Here is a 19,684-nt window from a genome sequence, read left to right as displayed (position 1 = left end):
TGACGCAACTATGTAAAATCAAGACTACTGACATAACTATTTAGGATCAAGAATACTGACGTAACTAAGTATAATCAAGAATACTGACTTAACTTTGTAGAGTCAAGAATACTGATGCAACTATGTAGAATCAAGAATACTGACGTAATTTGTACAATCAAGAACACTGAAGCATCTATACTGACGTTACCTTGTAGAGTCAAGAATATTGAAGCAACTATGCAGAATCAATAATACTGACATAACTTTGAGAGTCAAGAATACTGAAGTTACTATGTAGAATCAAGAATACTGAAGCAACTATAATGACGTAACTTTGTAGAGTGAAGAATAGTGAAGCAACTATGTAGAATCAAGAATACTGACTTTACTTTATAGAATCAAGAACACTGACGCAAGAATACTGACGTAACTATGTAGAATCAAGAATACTGACGTTACTTTTTAGAATCGTGAACACTAACGTAACTATGTAGAATCAAGAATTCTGAGGTAACTTTGTAGAATCAAGAATACTAACGTATTTATGTAGAATCAAGTATACTGACGCAACTTTGTAGAATCAAGAATACTGACGTAACTATTTAAGATCAAGAATACTGACGTAACTTTGTAGAATCGAAAATACTGACGTAACTATGTAGAATAAAGAATACTCACGTAGCTTTGTAGAATCAAGAATACTGAAGCAACTATGTCGAATCAAGAATAATGACGTAACTTTGTAGAATCAAGAATACTGACGTAACTTTGTAGAATCAAGAATTAAAACACAACTATGTCGAAACAAGAATACTGACGCAACTATGTCGAATCAAGAATACTGACATAACTTTGTAGAATCAAGAATACTGACGTAAGTTTTTAGAATCAAGAATACTGACGTTACTTTGTAGAATCAAGAATACTGACGTAACTTTATAGAATCAAGAATACTGACGCAACTATGTAGAATCAAGAATACTGACGTACTGATTTAGGATCAATAATACTGAAGTAACTTTATAGAATCAAAAATACTGACGTAAGTTTTTAGAATCAAGAATACTGACGTTACTTTGTAGAATCAAGAATACCGACTTAACTTTATAGAATCAAGAATACTGACGCAACTATGTAGAATCAAAAATACTGACGTTACTTTGTAGAATCAAGAATACTGACGTAACTTTATAGAATCAAGAATACTGACGCAACTATGTAGAATCAAGAATACTAACGTAACTATTTAGGATCAAGAATACTGACGTAACTTAGTATAATCAAGAATACTGACGTAACTTTATAGAATCAAAAATACTGACGCAAGAATACTGACGTAACTTTGTAGAATCAAGAAGTCTTACACAACTATGTCGAATCAAGAATTCTTACGCAACTATGTCGAATCAAGAATACTTACGCAACTATATAGAATCAAAAATACTGACGCAACTATGCAGACTCAAAAATACTGACGCAACTATGTTGAATCAAGAATACTGACGCAATTATACAGAATCAAGAATACTGACGCCAATATGTAAAATCAAGAATACATACGCCAAAATGTAGAATAAAGAATCCTTACGCAACTTTTTAGAATCAATAATACTAACGTTACTATGTGGTATGCAGAATGCTGACGTCATTATGTAATATCAAGAATACTGACGCCACTATGAAATTTAAATAAAACATCGAGTATTGGAAAAATAACAGTCTGCCGCCATTATGTATAATAAAGAATACTAATGCCACTATGTCAAGTCAAAAACAATTTGGTTTTAAAGAATGCTAACGCAAATATGTGTATAATCAAAAACAAAAATTCAAGTTTCATGCAAACCATTTTCAATTATGTTTTTACATGAATAATGAGTGATTTCATGTCACATTATCAAAGTCATTTAAACATGTTAATCTAAACATTCCTTTAAATTAACCATTAATGCCATTTGATGAGGACGTTTAACTTATTTTATAACATTGTTTTATTTTAAGGTCGTAATGAATCAGTAACTGAAAAAGTTCGGATAGAAATTGAAGGTACTTGTTACATTCAATAACGATAATACATTATAGTTAAATATGGTAATATGAACGAGTAAAAACAAAAGGATAATAAGTTAATTTAAAATGAAACAATAAATGAGCTAAGTTCATGTCTTTTCAACAGTAATCAACATTTTTGGGTGGATTATTCATCCGAGCTTGATAATCATTAACTCTTTATCATACAGCACGGGAACATGTCGGCTATTTGAAACTAATTTAGCCATTGTTCAGCGATAATCCACAACATATGTCGACAACTTTCCGATGATACTCGGGAGTAGTATATTTTTTAACAGCTGCGATGCTTTATTCTACTTTTGTAACCAGTTACGGCGAGCTGTCGTCTCGGGGAAGTACCTTTCGCTATATGTCGTATATATTCGAACTAATGTCGCATATGGTCAGATAGTGCCTATGAGAAAAAGTGCTGCTTAAGAATTCTCAATATCGATAAAGCCTCACGTACGATGCAACTTTGTCTTGTTGCTTTGCATGTGTCTTACTTAGTGTTTGTGTGGCATTGATCCTTGTGCGTAGGGATCATTGTTATATTTGGAGCTACTGGATTTGTCCCTGTTATTTCCAATGGTAATTTCTTGCAGAATAAACTCCTGTGCGAAATGATACCAAGTAATTGACATAAAACAAAGAGCAACAATCTTTTTTATTTTAGATTTTATAGTTTTTATAGAATTCTGAAGACTAAGTGTAAAACCAAAGATAATTGATGCCACTACTTAAAATAAAACATAAAAGATAATATGTGGAATCAAGAATACTCACGCCACTATGTAGAATCAAGAATACTGACACCACTATGTAGAATCAAACATACTGGACGCCACTATGTAGAATCAAGAATTCTGAAGTTTCTATGTAGAATCAAGAATACTGACGTTACCAAATAGAATCAAGAATACTGACGCCACTATGTAGAACCAAGAATACTGAGGCCGCTAAGTAGAATCAAGAATACTGACGCCACTATGTAGAATCAAGGGTACTGACGTAACTATGTAGAATCAAGAATACTGACGTTACTATGTAGAATCAAGAATACTGACGCGACTTTGTAGAATCAAGAATACTGAGGCCGCTATGTAGAATCAAGAATACTGACGCCAATATGTAGAATCAAGAATACTTAGGCCGCTATGTAGAATCAAGAATACTGACCAAGTATGTAGAATCAAGAATACTGAGGCCGCTTTATAGGATCAAGAATACTGACGCCATTATGAAATATAAATAAACCATCGCCACTGTGCAAAATAAAACATCATGCCGCCACTATGTACAATAAAGAATTCAAGTTCATGCAAACCATTTTCAATTATGCTTTGACATGAATAATGAGTGATTAAGATGTCACATTATCAATGTCATTTCAAACATATAAATGTGAACCTGTTGTATTGGTTTGATAAATCTCAACATTCCTTTATATAAACCATTAATACCATTTGATGAGATGTTTGACTTATTTTTAACATTGTTTTCTTTTAAGGTCGTAATGAAACAGTAACTAAAGAAGTTCGGGCAGAAATTGAAGGTTCATGTTATATTCGATAACGATATACGTTATAGTTGAATACGGTAATATGAACGAGTAAAAACAACAGGATAATAAGTCAATTTGGAATGAAGCCTTAAATAAGCTAAGTTCATGTCTTTTCAACAGTTATCAACATTTTTGGAGATTATTCATACGAGCTTGACAATCATTAACTATTTATCATATTGCACGGGAACATGTCGGCGGTTTTTAAACTCATAAGACGATTGTCGTGTGAATATCGCCAACCATTTCGCAATTGTTCGGCGATAATCAACAACATGTGTCGACAATTGTCCGATGATACTCGGTTGTGGTTTATTTTACACAGCTGCGACGCTTATTCCACTTTTGTTACCATTTGCGGCGAGCTCTCGTCTCGAAGAGGTCGAATACCTTTCGCTTTATGTCGTATACATTTAAACTAATGTCGCATATGGTCAGATAGTGCCTATAAGAAAAAGTGCTGCTTAAGAATTCTTACCATCGATGAAGCATTACGTACGATGCAACTTCGTCTTGTTGCTTTGTATGTGTCTTACTTAGTGTTAGTTTGGCATTGACCCTTGTGCGTAGGAATCATTGTTATATTTGTAGCTACTTACTGGTAATTTCTTGCAGAGTAAACTCCTATGCGAAATTATACGAAGTAATAAACATTAAATAAATACATGTAGCAAACAATATTTTTATTCTATATTTTATAGTTTTTAACAATGTAAAATCTGATCGGTTTACTTTCTGCTTAAAATCCAGTAGTCACTGAAGCCCTTCAGAGAGACAACGAATGTAAATATTATGAAATAACACCAGTATATGTGATCCTGTTTTCATTAGAAATCGTGTAGATAAACAGTATAGTATCAATACTTCTGACGCCACTACGCAGACTGAAGAATTCTGACGACTAAGTATAAAATCAAAGACAATTGATGCCACAACGTAAAATAAAACACAGAAGATACTATGTGAAATCAAGAATACTGACGCCACTATGAAGAATCAAGAATACTGACGCCACTATGTAGAATCAAGAATACTGAAGCCATTATGTAGAATCAGGAATTCTGACGTTACTATATAGAATCAAGGATACTGACACCAATATGTAGAATCAAGAATAATGACGCCAATATGTAGAATCCAGAATACTGACGCCAATATGTAGAAACTAGAATACTGACGCCAATATGTGGAATCAAGAATAATGACGCCACTATGTAGAATGAAGATTACTGACTCAACTATTTGGAATCAAGATTACTGACGCAACTACGTAGGATCAAGAATACTGACGCAAATATGTGGAATCAAGAATACTGACGCCACTATGTTGAATCAAGAATACTGACTCAAACATGTAGAAACAAGAATACTGACGCCACTATGTAGAATCATGAATACTGAAGCCGCTAAGTAGAATCAAGAATACTGACGCCACTATGTAGAATCAAGAATAATGACGCCAATATGTAGAATCCAGAATACTGACGCCATTATGTAGAAACTAGAATACTGACGCCAATATGTGGAATCAAGAATAATGACGCCACTATGTAGAATGAAGATTACTGACTCAACTATTTGGAATCAAGATTACTGACGCAACTACGTAGGATCAAGAATACTGACGCAAATATGTGGACTCAAGAATACTGACGCCACTATGTTTAATCAAGAATACTGACGCAAACATGTAGAAACAAGAATACTGACGCCACTATGTAGAATCATGAATACTGAAGCCGCTAAGTAGAATCAAGAATACTGACGCCACTATGTAGAATGAAAATGAAGAATACTGACTTAACTATGTAGAATCAAGAATACTGACGTTACTATGTAGAATCAAGAATACTGACGCACTTTTGTTGAATGAAGAATACTGACGCAACTATTTCGAATGAAGAATACTGACGCAACTATATAAAATCAAACAAACTGACGCGACTATGTAGAATCAAGAATACTGACGCACTTTTGTTGAATGAAGAATACTGACGAAACTATGTTGAATGAAGAATACTGACGCAACTATGTGAAATGAAAAATACTGTCGCCACTATGTTGAATGAAGAATACTGACGCAACTATGTAGACTAAAGGATACTGACCTCCTTTTATAGAATGAAGAATACTGAATTAACTATGTAGAATCAAGAATACTGTCGCCAATATGTTGAATCAAGAATACTGACGCCACTATGTTGAATGCAGAATACTGACGCAACCATAGAGAATCAAGAATTCTGACCTCATTATCTTTAATCAAGAATACGGATGCCACTATGTGGAATCAAAAATACTGACGCTACTATGTAAAATCAAGAATACTGACGCAAATATGAGGAATCAAGAATCCTTACGCAACATTTTAGAATCAATAATACTTACATTACTATGTGGAATGAAGAATACTGACGTCCTCATGTAATATCAAGAATACTGACGCCACTATGAAATTTTAATAAAACATCGAGTATTGGAAAAATAAAACAGTCTGCCGCCATAATGTATAATTAAGAACACTAATGCCACTATGTCAAGTCAAAAACAATTTGGTATTAAAGAATACTAACGCAAATATGTGTATAATCAAAAACAAAAATTCAAGTTTCATGCAAACCATTCTCAATTATGCTTTTACATGATTAAAGAGTGATTTCAAGTCACATTATCAAAGTCGTTTAAAACATGTTAATGTGAAGCTGTTTTATTGGTTTGGTTAACCTAAACATTCCTTTAAATTAACCATTAACGCCCTTTGATGAGGATGTTTAACTTAATCTTAACATTGTTTTATTTTAAGGTCGTAATGAATCAGTAACTGAAGAAGTTCGGACAGTTATTGAAGGTACTTGTTATTTTCGATACCGATATACGTTTTAGTTGAATATGGTTATATGAACGAGTAAAACAAAAGGATAATAAGTTTATTTGAAATGAAACAATAAATCAGCTAAGTCCATGTCTTTTCAACAGTTATCAACATTTTTGGGGAGATTATTCACCCGAGCTTGATAATCATTAACTATTTATCATACAGCACGGGAACATGTCGGCTATTTGAAACTCATTTAGCCATTGTTCGGCGATAATCCACAACATATGTCGACAATTTTCCGATGATACTCGGGAGGAGTTTATTGTTTAACAGCTGCGATGCTTTTTTCTACTTTTGTAACGAGTTACGGGGAGCTCTCGTCTCGAGGAAGTCGAATACCTTTCGCTATATGTCGTATATATTCGAACTAATGTCGCATATGGTCAGATAGTGCCTATAAGAAAAGGTGCTGCTTAAGAATTCTCAACATCGATAAAGCCTCACGTACGATGCAACTTTGTCTTGTTGCTTTGTATGTGTCTTACTTAGTGTTTGTTTGTCATTGATCCTTATGTGTAGGGATCATTGTTATATTAGGAGCTACTGGATTTGTCCCTGTTATTTCCAACGGTAATTTCTTGCAGAGTAAACTCCTGTGCGAAATGATACCAAGTAATTAACATAAAACAAAGAGCAACAATCTTTTTTATTCTAGATTTTATAGTTTTTAACAATGTAAAATCTGATCGGTTTACTTTCAGCTCAAAATCAAGAAGTCACTGAAGCCGTTCAGAGAGACAACGAAGGTAAAAGTTATGATATAACACCGGTATACGTGATCCTGTTTTGATTAGAAATTGTGTAGTTAAACAGAATAGGATCAATACTTCTGATGCCACTAAGCAGACTGAAGAATTATGACGACACAGTGTAACATCAAAGACAATTGATGCCACTAGGTAAAATAAAACATAGAAGATACTATGTGGAATCAAGAATAATGACACCACTATGTAGAATCTAGAATACTGACGCCACTATGTTTAATGAAGAATACTGACGCCACTATGTAGAATCAAGAATTTTAAGGTTACTCTGTAGAATCAAAAATACTGACGTTACTATATAGAATCAAGAATACTGACGCGACTTTGTAGAATCAAGAATACTGAGGCCGCTAAGTAGAATCAAGAATACTGACGCCACTATGCAGAATCAAGAATACTGACGTAACTATGTAGAATCAAGAATACTGACGTTACTATGAAGATCAAGAATACTGACGCGACTTTGTAGAATCAAGAATACTGAGGCCGCTATGTAGAATCAAGAATACTGACGCAGCTATATAGAATCAAAAATACTGATTAACTATGTAGAATCAAGAATACTGAGGCCGCTATATAAAATCAAGAAAACTGACGCCGTTATGAAATATAAATAAACCATCATCACTGTGCAAAATAAAACATAATGCCGCCACTATGTACAATAAAGAATACTTATGCCACTATGTAAAGTAAAAACAATTTGTTATTCAAGAATACTAACGCAGATATGTGTATAATCAAAAACAAATATTGAAATTCATGCAAACCATTTTTAATTATGCTTTGACATGAATAATGAGTGATTAAGATGTCACATTATCAATGTCATTTCAAACATATAAATGTGAACCTGTTGTATTGGTTTGATCAATCTCAACATTCCTTTATATAAACCATTAATACCATTTGATGAGATGTTTGACTTATTTTTAACATTGTTTTCTTTTAAGGTCGTAATGAAACAGTAGCTGAAGAAGTTCGGGCAGAAATTGAAGGTACATGTTATATTCGATAACGATATACGTTATAGTTGAATATGGTAATATGAACGAGTAAAAACAAAAGGATAATAAGTCAATTTGGAATGAAGCCTTAAATAAGCTAAGTTCATGTCTTTTCAACAGTTATCAACATTTTTGGAGATTATTCATCCGAGCTTGATAATCATTAACTATTTATCATACAGCACGGTAACATGTCGGCTGTTTTTAAACTCATAAGACGATTGTCGTGTGATTATCGCCAATCATTTAGCAATTGTTCGGCGATAGTCCACAACATATGTCGACAATTGTCCGATGATACTCGGTTGTGGTTTATTTTACACAGCTGCGACGCTTTTTCCACTTTTGTTACCATTTGCGGCGAGCTCTCGTCTCGAAGAGGTCGAATACCTTTCGCTTTATGTCGTATACATTTAAACTAATGTCGCATATGGTCAGATAGTGCCTATAAGAAAAAGTGCTGCTTAAGAATTCTTACCATCGATGAAGCACTACGTACGATGCAACTTCGTCTTGTTGCTTTGTATGTGTCTTACTTAGTGTTAGTTTGGCATTGATCCTTGTGCGTAGGAATCATTGTTATATTTGTAGCTACTTACTGGTAATTTCTTGCAGAGTAAACTCCTGTGCGAAATGATACGAAGTAATAAACATTAAATAAATACATGTAGAAAACAATATTTTTATTCTATATTTTATAGTTTTTAACAATGTAAAATCTGATCGGTTTACTTTCTGCTCAAAATCAAGTAGTCACTGAAGCCTTTCAGAGAGACAACGAATGTAATTATTATGAAATTACACCAGTATATGTGATCCTGTTTTCATTAGAAATCGTGTATTTAAACAGTATAGTATCAATACTTCTGACGCCATTACGCAGACTGAAGAATTCTGACGACTAAGTATAAAATCAAAGACAATTGATGGCACTACGTAAAATAAAACACAGAAGATACTATGTGGAATCAAGAATACTGACGCCACTATGTAGAATCAAGAATACTGACGCCACTATGTATAATCAAGAATACTGACGCCACTATGTAGAATCAGGAATTCTGACGTTACTATATAGAATCAAGGATACTGACACCAATATGTAGAATCAAGAATAATGACGCCAATATGTAGAATCTAGAATACTGACGCCACTATGTAGAATCAAGAATAATGACGCCACTATGTAGAATCAAGATTACTGACTCAACTATGTGGAATCAAGATTACTGACGCAACTATGTAGGATCAAGAATACTGACGCAAATATGTGGAATCAAGAATACTGACGCCACTATGTTGAATCAAGAATACTGACGCAAACATGTAGAATCAAGAATACTGACGTAACTATGTAGAATCAAGAATACTGACGTTACTATGTAGGATCATGATTACTGACGCCATTTTGTAGAATGAAGAATACTGACGCAACTATGTAGAATCAAGAATACTTACGCGACTATGTAGAATCAAGAATACTGACGCAAATATGTGGAATGAAGAATACTGACACCACTATGTTGAATCAAGAATACTGACGCAAACATGTAGAATCAAGAATACTGACTCAAATATCTGGAATCAAGAATACTGACGCCACTATTTAGAATCTAGTATACTGACGCCACTATGTAGAATCAAGAATACTGACACGACCTTGTAGAATCAAGAATACTGACGCCACTATGTAGAATCAAGAATACTGACGCACTTATGTTGAATGAAGAATACTGACGCAACTATGTTGAATGAAGTATACTGACGCAACTACATAGAATAAAAAAAACTGACGCGACTATGTAGAATCAAGAATACTGACGCACTTATGTTGAACGAAGAATTCTGACGAAACTATGTTGAATGAAGAATACTGACCTCATTTTATAGAATCAAGAATACTGACGCCACTTTGAAGAATCAAGAATACTGTCGCCAATATGTTGAATCAAAAATACTGACGCCACTTTGTTGAATGCAGAATACTGACGCCACTATGGAGAATCAAGAATTCTGACCTCATTATCTTTAAACAAGAATACGGATGCCACTATGTGGAATCAAGAATACTGAAGCCACTTTGTAAAATCAAGAATACTGACGCAAATATGTGGAATCAAGAATCCTTACGCAACTTTTTAGAATCAATAATATTAACGTTACTATGTGGAATCAAGAATACTGACGTCCTTATGTAAAATAAAGAATACTGACGGCACTATGAAATTTAAATAAAACATCGAGATCTGCCGCCATTATGTATAATTAAGAATACTAATGCCACTATTTCAAGTCAAAAAAAATTTGGTATTAAAGAATACTAACGCAAATATGTGAATAAACAAAAACAAAAATTCAAGTTTCATGCAAACCATTCTCAATTATGCTTTTACATGAATAATGAGTGACTTCATGTCACATTATCAAAGTCGTTTGAAACATGTTAATGTGAAGCTGTTTTATTGGTTTGGTTAACCTAAACATTCCTTTAAATAAACCATTAATGCCATTTGATGATTATGTTTAACTTATTTTTAACATTGTTTTTTTTAAGGTCGTAATGAATCAGTAACTGAAGAATTTTGGACAGTAATTGAAGGTACTTGTTATATTCGATAACGATATACGTTTTAGTTGAATATGGTTATATGAACGAGTAAAGACAAAAGGATAATAAGTTAACTTGAAATGAAACCTTAAATGAGCTAAGTTCGTGTATTTTCAAAAGTAATCAACATTTTTGGGGGGATTATTCATCCGAGCTTGATAATCATTAACTATTTATCATACAGCACGGGAAAATGTCGGCTGTTTGAAACTCATTTAGCCATTGTTCGGCGATAATCCATAACATATGTCGACAATTTTCCGATGATACTCGGGAGTAGTTTATTGTTTAACAGCTGCGACGCTTTTTCTACTTTTGCAAACAGTTTTCGGGGAGCTCTCGTTTCGAGGAATTCAAATACCTTGCGCTATATGTCGTATATATCGAACTAATGTCGCACATGGTCAGATAGTGCCTATGTGAAAAAGTGCTGCTTAAGAATTCTCAACATCGATAAAGCCTCACGTACGATGCAACTTTGTCTTGTTGCTTTGAATGTGTCTTACTTAGTGTTTGTTTGTCATTGATCCTTGTGTGTAGGGATCATTGTTATATTTGGAGCTACTGGATTTGTCCCTGTTGTTTCCAACGGTAATTTCTTGCAAAGTAAACTCCTGTGCGAAATGATACCAAATAATTAACATAAAACAAAGAGCAAAAATCTTTTTTATTCTAGATTTTATAATTTTTAACAATGTAAAATCTGATCGGTTTACTTTCAGCTCAAAATCAAGAAGTCACTGAAGCCGTTCAGAGAGACAACGAAGGTAAAAGTTATGATATAACACCGGTATACGTGATCCTGTTTTGATTAGAAATTGTGTAGTTAAACAGAATAGGATCAATACTTCTGATCCCACTAAGCAGACTGAAGAATTATGACGACACAGTGTAACATCAAAGACAATTGATGCCACTAGGTAAAATAAAACATAGAAGATACTTTGTGGAATCAAGAATAATGACGCCACTATGTAGAATCAAGAATAATGACGCCACTATGTAGAATCAGGAATTCTGACGTTTCTATATAGAATCAAGAATACTGACGCCAATATGTAGAAACAAGAATACTGACGCCAATATGTAGAATCTAGAATATTGACGCCACTATGTGGAATCAAGAATACTGACGCCAATATGTAGAAACTAGAATACTGACGCCAATATGTGGAATCAAAGATAATGACGCCACTATATAGGATCAAGAATACTGAAGCCATTTTGTAGAATGAAAAATACTGACGCAACTATGTAGAATCAAGAATACTGACGCGACTTTATAGAATCAAGAACACTGACGCAAATATGTGGAAACAAGAATACAGACGCCACTATGGTGAATCAAGAATACTGACGCAAACATGTAGAATCAAGAATACTGACGCAAATATGTGGAATCAAGAATGCTGACGCCACTATTTAGAATCTAGTATACTGACGCCACTATGTAGAATCAAGAATACTGACACAACTTTGTAGAATCAAGAATACTGACGCCACTATGTAGAATCAAGAATACTGACGCACTTATGTTGAGTGAAGAATACTGACGCAACTATGTTGAATGAAGAAGACTGACGCAACTATGTTGAATCAGAAAAACTGACGCGACTACGTAGAATCAAGAATACTGACGCACTAATGTTGAATGAAGAATACTGACGAAACTATGTTGAATGAAGAATACTGACGCAACTATGTTAAATGTAAAATACTGACGCCACTATGTTGAATGAAGAATACTGACGCAACTATATAGAATAAAGAATACTGACCTCATTTTATAGAATCAAGAATATTGACGCCACCTTGTATAATCAAGAATACTGTCGCTAATATGTTGAATCAAAAATACTGATGCCAGAATACTGACGCAACTATGGAGAATCAAGAATTCTGACCTCATTATCTTTAATCAACAATACGGATGCCACTAAGTGAAATCAAGAATACTGACTCAACTATGTAAAAAGAAGAATACTGACGCAAATATATGGAATCAAGAATCCTTACGCAACTTTTTAGAATCAATAATACTTACGTTACTATGTGGAATGAAGAATACTGACGTCATTATGTAAAATCAAGAATACTGACGCCACTATGAAATTTAAATAAACCATCGAGACTTGGAAAAATAAAACAGTCTGCCGCCATTATGTATAATTAAAAATACTAATGCCACTATGTCAAGTCAAAAACAGTTTGGTATTAAAGAATAATAACGCAAATATGTGTATAATAAAAAACAAAAATTCAAGTTTCATGCAAACCATTCTCAACTATGCTTTTACATGAATAATGAGTGATTTCATGTCACATTATCAAAGTCGTTTTAAACATGTTAATTTGAAGTTGTTTTTTAGTTTGGTTCACCTAAACATTCCTTTAAATTAACCATTAATGCCCTTTGGTGAGGATGTTTAAATTACTTTTAACATTATTTTATTTTAAGGTCGTAATAAATCAGTAACTGAAGAAGTTTGGACAGTAATTCAAGGTACTTGTTATTTTCGATACCGATATACGTTTTGTTTTAATATGGTTATATGGACGAGTATAAACAAAAGGATAATAAGTTAATTTGAAATGAAACCTTAAATAAGCTAAGTTCATGTATTTTCAACAGTTATCAGCCTTTTTGGGGGGAATAATCATCCGAGCTTGATAATCATTAACTATTTATCATACAACACGGGAACATGTCGGCTATTTGAAACTCATTTAGCCATTGTTCGGCGATAATCCACAACATATGTCGACAATTTTCCGATGATACTCGGGAGTAGTTTATTGTTTAACAGCTGCGACGCTTTTTTCTACTTTTGTAACCAGTTTTCGGGGAGTTCTCGTTTCGAGTAATTCGAATACCTTGCGCTATATGTCGTAAATATCGAACTAATGTCGCACATGGTCAGATAGTTCCTATAAAATTTACTGCATAAGAATTCTCAACATCGATTTGACAATTTGGTACTCATGAATACTAACGCAAATATGTGTATAATCAAAAACAAAAAAGTCTAATTTTATACAATTTGCAATTATGCGTTTGCATGAATAATAAGTGTTTAGATGTCACATTATCAAAAGTCATTTAAAATATGTTAATATGTAACTGTTGTACTTGTTGGTAGATTACACAACTACTATAAATAACCCATAAATACCAGTTGATGAAGATGTTCAACTTATTTTTGACCTATTGTTTTCCTTTAAGGTTGTAATGAAGCAGTAACTGAAGAAGTTCGGACAGAAATTGAAGGTAAATGTTATATTCGATACCGATATACGTTATAGTTGAATATGGTAACAAGAACGCGGAAAAAAATAAAAAGAGAATAAGTTAATTTGAGATAAAGCATTAGGTAAGCCAAGTTCTATTCAATAGTTATCGACTAAACATAAATAGAAATGGAAATATTGGTGTGAATTTTTTTTGAATATATAATAATATTGTCTTAATGGAGAGTTAGGCCAATAAACCTATAAAAACAATTTTGACATAGAACCGAAACAATAAAAGAGAAAAGCAGATGAGCGTGTTTCATGCAAGATGCGTATGAATTATAGAAGTATGAAGTGAGGCACTCGTTAATTGATTTAAACCACAGTTTTCTCTTTATTTGCACTGACCGTGCCAATGCGGGAATAACTCCAGCATTTACCAACGACGACAGTTTTGGATTGTGTCTAATCCAGTTGGTGTTTGTTGTCTTGTTGCGTTGTGTTTATTTTACTTAGAATTAGCTTGGCATTGATCCTTGTGCGTCAGAATTATTGTTTTTTTACTGGGTTTGTCCCTGTACTTTCGAATGGACTTTATTGCAGAATCCTGTAGTAATGATGAGAAAGTAAAAGGATTTAAAACGGCAAGCAATTTCTTGACACTTGTCTTTATATTTATAAAAAATGTATAATCAGGACGGTTCATTTTCAGCTCAAAATCAAGCAGCCAGTAAAGCCTTTCAGAGAGACAACGAAGGTACGTGTTATAATATAACACATATAATAAAACTTGTATAAGTGATCCTGTTTGCAACAGCAACCTTGTAATCATACTGTGTAGAATGAAGAATAATGACGCCACTATGTAGAATCAAGAATACTGTCAATACAGTGTAGAATCAAGAAAAATGATGCCGTACGTAAAATAATAGAATCAAGAATAATGACGTCATTTTGTAAAATCAATACTATTGACGCCACTATATAAAATCAAAAGTACTGACGCCACTATGGAAAATGAAAAACCACTGCGTAAAAAAGAATACTGATTCCACGATGTAATATCAATACTACTGACGCAACTTTGTAAAGTCAAGAATGCTGACGCAACAATTTAGTATTCAAGAAAATGTGTAAAATTAAAAAGATTTCATTTTAAAATTCATACAAACTTTTTGTAATTATGTTTATACATTACTACAAAGTCATTATATTTTACAAAATCACATTAAAGTCATTTAAAACATGTTTATTTGTAGCTGTTGTATTGGTTTGATAAATTTAACTGCTTTTTTTAGATACATCATTAATACCAGTTGATGAAAATGTTCAGCGTTTGTTTAACATTGTTTTCTTTTAAGGTCATAATGAAGCAGTAACTGAAGACGTTCCGACAGAAAATAAAGGTACATGTTATATTTGATACCGATGTACTTTAAAGTTGAATATGGTTATGAAAACGCCTAATCTAACAGCTTCATAAGTTATCCTCCACAATTCATAATATAACACTCTTTTCATTTTTTGTGGATTTATTCATCCGACCTTGACCATCATTCAGTCATACCAAACGGGGACATGTCGGTGCTATTTAAAGTCATAGGCCTTCTTTCTTGTAAATATCGACAATCACTTAGCAATTGTTCGGCGATAATGCACAACATATGTCGACATATCTTTCGCTATATGTCGTATGACATCGCACTTATGTCGATTCATATGGTCGGATGGTGCCTATGAGATTATTTGTTGCTTAAGAATTCTCGCCATCGAGGAAATTCTACGCAAAAAACTGCTATACACATTTGCGCATGTAGTAATCAGTTTACCCAAAGTTCCTATTTGCCCAGCAATAAAGGAATCTTGTCATGGGATATTGAAGAACCATTTTCGTCATAAAACTATTCATTCTCGAGAAATACCCATTCGAGAACATGCAACAGAATAGTTCAAATCAATCTACAATTATAATGTTAGTACCACTGTGTGTATGTCGCAAACTGAAGTATATAATAGTATTATTTTTAAAAACAACATAACTGATACCGGATCATGGTAAAGCATTATCAAACGACAACACATATGAATGAATATAGAAATTAGAAACAAAAACATATTTTCGTGAAACATGTGGCGTGTTTTCCATTTAAAATGACCCGTCGAGTGGTCTTCAATTTGTTCGCCAAACAACGGTCGTCGAGTGGTTGAAAGTCACTTGCGAAGTGGTTGTTGTCGGTTGTCCTTATTTGGTCTGCTATTAACTGATGATGTTTGCCTCGTCATGTGCCGTCAAATGTGGCGATTATCCTTATTTAGAAGCGAAAACCCATTAAGTGCATGTAAAAATGTACTACATAAGAAAAGTTTATACTATTGTTATAACGTCTCCTCGCATATGAATGTTTTCTATTTTAGCCAATGCCGTGCTGAATGCTTCTAATGAAGATTCAATGGTATGTTAATGTTGTTGCCATATAAACACCTTTTACAAGTCATGTTCAGTTTATCTAGTTTTTCATAATTTAACCTATCATCAGATACCAACAGTATGTCATTAGGCACTACCAATGTAATGTTAACGGGGGATGCCGTTTTTGTTTAAGTAGATATAAAGATTTTTATTTATTTATTTTTTCTAATATATTGAAGCCTCACTGTTTTGCTGTTTAAATTAACATCTTATCCTAACTCTAGATAACTAATATAGCAACTTGGCTAATTGTAGATAACTGACACATAAACTTGTCATTGTTTATATTTAATGTTCTTACAACTTTTAGGATTCCTTCGAGGAAATAACAATGACAGAAGAAATGCAATACGAATATGAACAAACGCTAGGCAGAGGAGGATTTGTCGCTTTGCAGAAAAAGATAAACTCGCAGTTGAACGATTGGAAAAATACAGAGATACGGTTTGCTATCATTGGTGAATCAGGATCAGGCAAGTCCTCCTTTATAAACGCAATGCTTGGACTTAGTGGGGACGATCCTCAAGCGGCAAAGGTAGGCTGCAATGAGTGCACGACAGTATGTGAAGAATTTCAACACCCTCAAAAGAAGACATTATTTTTTAATGATCTTCCTGGTGTAGGAACCCCAAACTTTCCGAGAGAATCTTACCTGGAAACTGTGCAGTTTCAACGTTTCCACTTCTTTATATTGATTACAAGTTGTCGGTTTAAAGAAAACGACCTATGGCTGGCTAAAGAAATCCTAAAGAATAAAAAGCACTTCTATTTCGTCAGAACCAAAATAGATGCCGACATAAGATCGGACAAAAGAGCCCATCCGTCAACACACAATCAAGACAACATGATTCAAGCCATTCGAACCATCACAGCCGAACATTTGAAAACAGCACACATGAGTCAAACCAATGTTTTTCTGATAGACAATTATGATACAAGACGTTTTGACTTTGATAAATTGAATGAAAGATTCATTGTCGACGCATCGTCACACATAAAGAAATCATTGATCTTTTCGATATCGACTGGAAGTTCTGGCATTCGAAAGGAAAAGGTCGCTGCTCTTCGTTCGCGGATAAAACGCCAGGCATTGCTTGCTTCAATCGGCTCACTTACCCCGATTCCAGGAGTTGGATTAGCTTGTGAAGTTGCAATACTTATGACGGAAGTGACATTTTACAAATTACAATTAGGAACTGATGCAGAAACCATGGAACAGCTGGCAGCAAAGATGGGTATATCTTTGGAAGCGTTGTACGCGAACACCGGTACGACTTCACACATTCTCTTAGCATCAAAAGAAAGCTTTCTTAGGTTTTGTGCTGAAATTGTTTTGTCTGAAACGTCAGAGACCCTGCTTAAACTGACTATTCCTATTTTAGGAAATTTAGTGTCTGCAGTGGGTACCTTTCCTGTGTGTTGCTATACATTGAACAGATTACTGAACATGTGCAATAAAGAGGCTAAGAATGTGTACAAGGCGTTCGAGCAATGTATGGTTAACAAAACATGTATCAAAATCGAGTGATTTAAAACGAATTAACACTGTCAAAAACAAACGTGTACAATGTATCGCGTACATCAGCCCGGGATAACTTGGTGTTTGCAAATGGCTCTTAAGCAGCAAATCATGATATCTTTTTGGATTTATACAATATAAAGTACTGTCGTATGAATTATATTACTCTTTTGTCATGCAAGTATAACATTTCCCCCAACCTCATATCAGTAGATCCAATAATTTTACCGTGCTAGAAATTCTTATCTTGCCCATGGACGAAGTCATGGAAACTTTGTCTTGTGGCAATATTTAGATTGCTTATTGATTATTTCTCGCTTCAAGTGTCACCATACAATAGTTTTCACGCATCTTTCAAGAAAAAATGCTTCACTCTCCTTGGATCTATTTAAAGACCGATTTGCCTATTAACATAATCTGAATCAATGCGCGCACATCCATGACAACCACGAATTATTGCATTTCCTTTCATTTATTTTCACAACGCACAACGGAGTTCTAGCAAAAATACATTTTACTCAACTTTTTGTTAAGGTGGGAGATAAAAACATCTACCATAGCCGCTTGTGAAGTACATGTTTCACCCAACCCTCGCGCAGGGTGTTTAGCGTGAACTCGGTAAACCTCGTTTCCGCAAAACACCCTACGCTCGGGTCGGAATGAACCTATCTTACACTCTCGGTCATCGAAGATACTTAAAGAATAAACATTTAATTATTTATATTAAGGAATGAGTGCGAACATTGGTCGTAAATCTGTTTGTACCATTGTTTTATTTTTCTTATTGTGTGCTATTGTTGTTCTATGTTTCAAATATGCGTTTGCTATTTAGATATGTTTGATCTTTGTCGTGTTAAAAATTGTAACATTCATTGAAAATGGGACATAATTCGGCTTTTAACATGTTCTATGTTAATTATCGTCAATAGATATGTTTAGCATTAATGTGTTTTTGCACGAATATGATGCCGCCGCCGACAACGTTACCAAGATTACGAACTACTTTTACTTGTGTTTTAGTTGACGCCCGTGCCGTTTAGCTACCAAGATGTAATGTTTCAGTACCCGGTCTTGAACAAATAAAAATGAACAGGGTATAAAGGTAATTGAAGCTATTTTGTAAGGTACAACGTATATGCATCAATATATATCTTATTATGTTTTCACAAAATGCACAAAAAAATCATATGTATAAGCCTGTTTTAAGAACAGACACAAGCAATGTTACCGAACAACTGTTTATATGACTAAAGACACAATAAGAACAGTTTCGATATGTTTAAATAAAAATACCTGTCCTAAATTTATACCCGTTACTGTAGCGATTAAAAACAAATGGATTAGATAACAAATTCCATTTCTACTTTAATCGATGAAAAAAACAACAAATTCGTAGACATAGCTATAAGAGGTAAATCGTGTGATGGCATATCAGTGTTTATTAATGATTTAATGGCGTTACTAGTGACGGTCTTGCTGCTGCTGTCGTAAGCTGATATTCATATTTTCGTAATACCACAGCACCACTCATTTGCCCTGGAACGTCGCGTATTTCATGCTGGGAAGTAACCGGTATTTATTAGCCTTTGTTATTAAAAGACGCCTT

At 33.8% G+C, this 19,684-nt stretch overlaps 1 protein-coding gene across 11 annotated transcripts in view; it reads left to right on the top strand.

The window, feature by feature from the left end:
* The window catches only part of LOC128228959 (interferon-inducible GTPase 1-like), a 51,051-nt gene extending 31,817 nt beyond the window's left edge, over nucleotides 1-19,234 (top strand). For 4 of the 11 annotated variants that reach the window (XM_052940546.1, XM_052940549.1, XM_052940548.1 and 1 more), the window contains 10 exons: nucleotides 1,984-2,028; nucleotides 6,402-6,446; nucleotides 7,178-7,222; nucleotides 8,197-8,241; nucleotides 10,805-10,849; nucleotides 14,082-14,126; nucleotides 14,802-14,846; nucleotides 15,451-15,495; nucleotides 16,505-16,542; nucleotides 16,870-19,234. In XM_052940546.1, the coding sequence (XP_052796506.1) occupies nucleotides 1,984-2,028; nucleotides 6,402-6,446; nucleotides 7,178-7,222; nucleotides 8,197-8,241; nucleotides 10,805-10,849; nucleotides 14,082-14,126; nucleotides 14,802-14,846; nucleotides 15,451-15,495; nucleotides 16,505-16,542; nucleotides 16,870-18,087 (1,616 nt within the window). In that variant the 3' untranslated portion in view covers nucleotides 18,088-19,234. The remainder of the gene's footprint in view (nucleotides 1-1,983; nucleotides 2,029-6,401; nucleotides 6,447-7,177; nucleotides 7,223-8,196; nucleotides 8,242-10,804; nucleotides 10,850-14,081; nucleotides 14,127-14,801; nucleotides 14,847-15,450; nucleotides 15,496-16,504; nucleotides 16,543-16,869) is intronic. The other 7 variants (XM_052940550.1, XM_052940551.1, XM_052940552.1 and 4 more) reach the window with 7 other exon arrangements.
* Nucleotides 19,235-19,684: the final 450 nt, after the last annotated feature.

The sequence above is a fragment of the Mya arenaria genome, chromosome 3, assembly GCF_026914265.1.
Source record: "Mya arenaria isolate MELC-2E11 chromosome 3, ASM2691426v1".
NCBI classification, from domain to species: domain Eukaryota; kingdom Metazoa; phylum Mollusca; class Bivalvia; order Myida; family Myidae; genus Mya; species Mya arenaria.
Note: the sequence above shows the minus strand (reverse complement) of the source record. Positions and strands in the feature narration are given on the sequence as shown.